The 5,690-nt window shown below is 48.1% G+C and overlaps 1 protein-coding gene across 1 annotated transcript in view; it reads right to left on the bottom strand.

The window, feature by feature from the left end:
* Positions 1-2,033: 2,033 nt before the first annotated feature.
* PKP1 (plakophilin 1) overlaps positions 2,034-5,690 on the bottom strand; it is a 46,484-nt gene continuing 42,827 nt past the window's right edge. The window contains exons 13-14 of the mRNA XM_057374412.1: positions 4,704-4,803; positions 2,034-3,764 (exon numbers count right to left, since the gene is read on the bottom strand). Coding sequence (XP_057230395.1) covers positions 4,732-4,803 — 72 coding nt within the window. The 3' untranslated portion in view covers positions 2,034-3,764; positions 4,704-4,731. The remainder of the gene's footprint in view (positions 3,765-4,703; positions 4,804-5,690) is intronic.

The following is a 5,690-nucleotide window of genomic DNA, read 5'->3' as shown; positions in this document are numbered from 1 at the left end:
GGGCGGCAGGTCCAGAACAAATGGAGGGGTTTTCCCTGCCTTCAGATCCTGTCAGCAGTGACACAAATGACACGATGGTAATGAACGTTTTAATGGACTGAATTGATGGCTGTGAAAGCTCCTGGGAGAGAAACCCACTGAGGATGAAATCATGGACTCACAGAAAATCCTGGGCTGGGAGGGACCCACAGGGATCATCCTGTCCAGCTCCTGACCCCGCACAGACACCCCAACAATCCCACCCTGGGTCTCAGAGCATTGTCAAATACCTCTGGAGCTCTGGCAGCCTCAGGGCCATGCCCATTCCCTGGGGAGCCTGGGCAGTGCCAGGCTGGAGGAAATGGGATTTACATTTCCTTATTCCTGCTGGGTAAGGCAGAGCAGTCCAAGATGCTGCAGGGTAACAGGGTTTTTTCACACCTTTCTTCTTTCCTAACATTGGCAAAACAACCAAAATAAAACCGTCCAAACCAGGAAGCTTGAAGAAATTCCAGCAAATTTTATTGATGTCAGCTTTTCCAATGAAGCAAATACATACAGTACAGCCAAAACAAAACTCTGAGACATTGTTCTCACATACCTATATCTTACAGAATACACTGTAGAGCTATGGACTGGTAAGGCTGAGTTGGTTTCACACTGCTGTGTGTTCAGAGAGGAATCAAACTGCCTTTGACTTGTCCATGAGGCTTCTGAAATGCTGGGGTGGGATTGTACACACACAAAATAAACAAAGCATTTGTAAGAAAATAGACCAAAAAGCTCTGCTGTGCCCAGGACAAGGAGAGTGGTGTTTATTTACATGGCTGGGTGTCCAACTGCCCTGTTCCTGTTGCTGCTGGCCACACTCCTTCCTCCTCCTCAAGAATTCTCCATCCCTGTGCCACAGAACAGCACCCAACTGTACTGGGGGTGTGCTCTACCCTGGCTCTTCAAGGAGCAAGGAACAGAAAACCAGCTCATCAGAGAGGAGGTCACAGTTAAAAACATGACTTTAAAAAAAATACCTCCCCAGAATGAAAAAAAAAAATTATACTGGATGTGAAAACAGCTTTAGTTTATATCAGAGGCAACCTCACTGAACTCCTAGAATTTCTGGTTATGAGCAACACAACCTATTCTGATAACTCTCATTTTTTCCTTTCTCTTCTCACAACTGGGCATCAAAATCACTTCACTGACTTGGGTGGAGTCTGGTGTCCGACTTTTAGAGAGAGACTGAGAGGAAAATAGAGTTGGGTATCAGAGAATTTCCTGGGGAGGATCCAGCCCTGGGACAGCAGAATGGTTGTGATTCCTGCAGCCCTCTGCTCTTCTGAGTGAGCTCTGTCCTGAGGTATGAAAGCAGTGACAAAGAGCATCCTAAAAACAGCTCAGTGGGAGGAACCTCTCTGGAGTGCCCAGAGGGGCAGGGACAAGGTCCCAGCCAGTTGAGGTTGCTCAAGGCTGTCCCCAGTCACGTTTTGAAGAGCTATGAGCCTGGACACAGATTTTATCTTTAACATTTTGTTAGCTTTGAATAAACAACTGTAACAAAACCAACTGTAACAATGGTTTTTGTAATAAAATTTATGTGAATGATGGATCTGTCTTCTGGAGTCTAATACTCACTAATGAAATCTCCAGTACCTGTAAATTTAATTGTGAGCTGATGATTATAAAGCTCCAGCTCTTTGTGCCTCATACAGTGACTCAGCAACTGCATTAGCGGTGAAAGCAGCTGCAGTGTTTTAAAATAAAGCCTAAATCACAACAAACGAAGACTGAATTTTCTCAATGTTCCATCATTCCATCATTTTGTAGTTCAGTTTCCCCAATTAGCTTTCCAGAGACAAACATTTGCTCCCAGGACCTGTGTTGGACATGTCACTGCAGAACAAACCTGAACACAAAACTGCACAGAACATTTTACACCCAAACTGAACCAACCCTGCGGGTGCTGCAGCCCCTGGGGACATCCAGGGATGGGTCGTGCCCAAAGCATTTGGAACATTTTGCACCTGGAATCCACACCCAGCGAGGGAACTGCTGGGGGGGTGGAAGGGCTTTGCCCATGGGCTGAGGCTCTTTGCTCTGTTTAAACCCTGCTGAAACACTTGTGTCCTACTGGGTTCTCCTGGTTCTGCCTCTCCACTTCAAAGGGGCTTTTCCCCTCCTTTCCTTTGGCCGCAGCTCAGCACAGAAAACTCCTGACTGAATGTGGCAGAGTGGATTCTCATCAGAGTGCACAAGGTGAAGCCTCCCTTTGCAGCCCAAAAGGAAAAGCAGCTGGAAATGATCTCGCTCTGTGGACAGGAACTCCCTGGGCTCCTAATGGGGACCGAGAAGGGCCACATGAAGCTGCAGCAGAGCAAACCCCAACTTCAAGTGGGGTTCTTTAATGGGCACTTCACCCAGGGATGCGAAGTGAGCACCCTGAGTCCCACCAATTCAGGAGTCTGACACTTAAAATGAGACTGTTTTTCCACTTCCAGGCTCATAATCCACCCTTCCCAAGCTCCTCCTGAACCCCTGATGTTTGAAAAATGGGGCCCTGTGCCCCTGCAACCTTTGAAGAATAATAACCAGCACAATAATCCTGTGTGTGGGACAGGCAGCAGGCACAGCCTCAGCTGCACCTTCCCAGTTGGTTTGAGCTGTGTCCCTGTCAGGGACAGGGAGAAAATATTTTTCTTCCGGAGAGAAGAAGGTTGTAAGAATCAGGTTACCCTGAAATGAGCTCAGCAGTGCCTCATCACAGCCTCAGCATCACACATAGATTAATGCAATTCAAGATCCCAAGAAATGAAACATTTCCAAACCTGACATCACACAAGTGCTCACACTCCTTTGCACATACCATTTCTTTACATTGACCAATAAAAACAAAATGTGATTAAAGAGGCCACATCCCTCTCTTCAGCAGTCTGTGATCCCAGGGGAAAACCACTTTGCCTGGCGTGCTCAGCTTCTCAAATGCCACCTTTGTCCAGGCACAATCAGGAGCTGGGATTGTTCTGGCGCTCAGAATGGATCAGGACCCCCTGGGAATGTCTGTGCTCTGTCCCAACTGTCCCTTCACAAGCAGCCTCAGGGAAGGGTGACCAAGACCTGGGAGAATCTGCAGGTGTTGATTTGCTTCTTGAGAGAAAGAGTTCATGTGACAGGAAAGAAAATGCTAACAATTATCAGAGAAAACCTAAACAGAGAAGAAGCCCTTGTTCATAACCGTTAGGAATAACCAGCCTTGGAAAGAAGAGYGTCTTTGTGTGTATCTGTTAATAATGACCAGATGCAAAGGGGGAACTTGACCTAAAATTGACTTTTTTTTTGTGTTAGTAGATAAAAATAGATTGTGATAAAGTTCTAGCATAGCAGTATTTGGTGCATGGATTGGGTGGAATTGGAATAAAACCCTCCAAGGGGTTAAATTGCACAATCACCCTGACTTTGGGTGGAGAAGGGGAATAAGCTGGAAGAAGATCCTGCTCCCCACGTGTGTCCTGTGTGTGCTGCCTGCACACACCTCCACACCAGACCCAGAGTTACACAGACACACTCTTGGCAAAAAAAAAAAAAAAAATATTGACATTGAGAAAGTATATAAAAGTCCCTTCTTCCCCCTAAAAAGATGAAAATGCTTAAAAATATCAGTGTCATCCACATGAAATCCACGTGTTTGGTTTGCTTTACAGTAGAGTTGAACTCAGAAACTCTCTACATCTTTAACATCCTAAGGAATCGAGGAAGGGTTGTTCTTCCTGGACATGAACCAACTCCGAATTCTGAAATAGAAAAAAAAATAAAACAAAGAAAAAGCAAAAGCCCAGATAATTAAAGCATTCAAGAGATCTTTTCATTACAGCAAATCCCAACTTTTAATCTTTTCTCTGAGCCTGGCTGCAGTTTCTTGGCTGCCTGTAGCTTTTTACCCTGGACTTCCTAAGGGTCCCAGTGAAAACAGCCCAATAGAGCAGGAAGTGAAATCTATTCCTCATTCAGAGGGAAGAAAGGGGCTTTGGCACTATTTTCTCTAGATTTGATCAGAAGGACCATGCCGGGAAGGAAGAAAATAATTCCCTCTGGATAATCTTAGATACCATCCAAGAGACCTTTGGTGTTTGCAAAGTGCTTAAAGCTTTTCCTTTCAGTGGGAATCATGAGTGAAAAATGCCTGATGGGTTCAGTCCTCATATCATACTGAATATGAACCCATAACGATGCCCTGGAAATTGTGCCCATGGTTTCTCTTCCCTGGATTCTCTGTGGGATTTTCTGTTGATGAAACGTGGCTCTCAATTCTGACCTGAGGCTGACAGGTATATTAAGGGCTCAAACCATCCCTAAAGCTGATGGCTGGAGCCATGGATGTGCTGGAATTCACTGCATTACTGGCACTGTCTGGATAACACTGCTCAAAGTTCAGGAATAAGGGCACTGCCAGGGAGAATCCCAGGAAGATCCTCACCTGGGAGGGTTTGGAGAAATGCACTGAGAGGCACAGCCAAGCCCAGCAGCTTTGTCTGTCCTGGGACATCGGTGCTGAGCATCTCCAAAATGCCCTGGGCCCAGGGCAGCACAGTCCCTGACTTCCCAAAGAAACAGACTGGGCTGGAAGGATTTGGGATGAAAATCTCCCAAACATGCTTTGGAGGTGATCAAAAGTAGCAACAATCTCAAAGAATTCCTGTGCCCCAAATCCACCACGAGGGCCATGTTCTCACCTGCAGCCTAAACGTCCATGGAGAGGCTCTAAAATCTGGAGGAGAGGGTCCTGAAGGTTGTTCCAGCTAAAGATCCCATCATGTTCTTATCAAACCCTTGCTGGAAAAGCAGAAATATATGAAGTACAGTGAGTGCCTATCAGTTTCCACACTGAGAGCATTTACTGAGAGCCTTCTGCCCCACAAGGTGTGCTTCATTCTCAGCCAGCCTTCCCTGCCAGCCCTCTGCGTGCCTTTGTCACCCTTACTGATGAACTTCATAGAGCCATGGAATAGTTTGGGTTAACCGGACCTTAAAGCTCAACTCATTCCACCCCCTGCCATGGGCAGGGACACCTTCCACTATCCCAGACTGCTTTTCCTTGCATTGCTTTCCACCAGCTTAGAGCTGAACTCCTCCAGATTTTTGAAGGAAGCCTTTATTTAATCATTCACTGAGTATTATTTTAGTTCCTCATCCTGGACAAAGTCAATGCATGATGCATGTGCCCCTGCAGCCTCCTGCAGGAGCTGGGGCTGGAGCTGGGAGCTGGGGCTGGAGCTGGGAGTTGGGAGCTGGGGCTGGAGCTGGGGCTGGGGCTGGAGTTGGGAGCTGGGGCTGGAGTTGGGAGTTGGGAGCTGGGGCTGGAGCTGGAGTTGGGAGCTGGAGTTGGGAGCTGGGGCTGGGGCTGGAGCTGGGAGCTGGGGCTGGAGCTGGGAGTTGGGAGCTGGGGCTGGAGCTGGGGCTGGAGCTGGAGCTGGGGCTGGGGAGGAGGTGGAGCTGGGGGTGGGGCTGGGGCTGGAGCTGGGGTTGGACTGGAGCTGGGGTTCGTGTTGGGGCTGGAACTAGGGCTGGAGTTGGAGCTGGGGCTGGGGCTGGAGCTGGAGCCATCCCAGCAGGATCCCCACCCACAGCCACCCCGTGGCTGTCTGGACAGCAGCTCTGGGGCTCAGAGCAGTGCTGGCCGTGCTCTCAATGGGTTCCTTGTTCCCAGGCCTGTGCAGATC

Source organism: Malurus melanocephalus, unplaced genomic scaffold, assembly GCF_030028575.1.
Source record: "Malurus melanocephalus ecotype Western Australia unplaced genomic scaffold, MMel_1.1 scaffold_224, whole genome shotgun sequence".
NCBI classification, from domain to species: Eukaryota; Metazoa; Chordata; class Aves; order Passeriformes; family Maluridae; genus Malurus; species Malurus melanocephalus.
The sequence above is the reverse complement of the archived record's forward strand: the minus strand, read 5'-3'. Positions and strand labels throughout refer to the sequence as shown.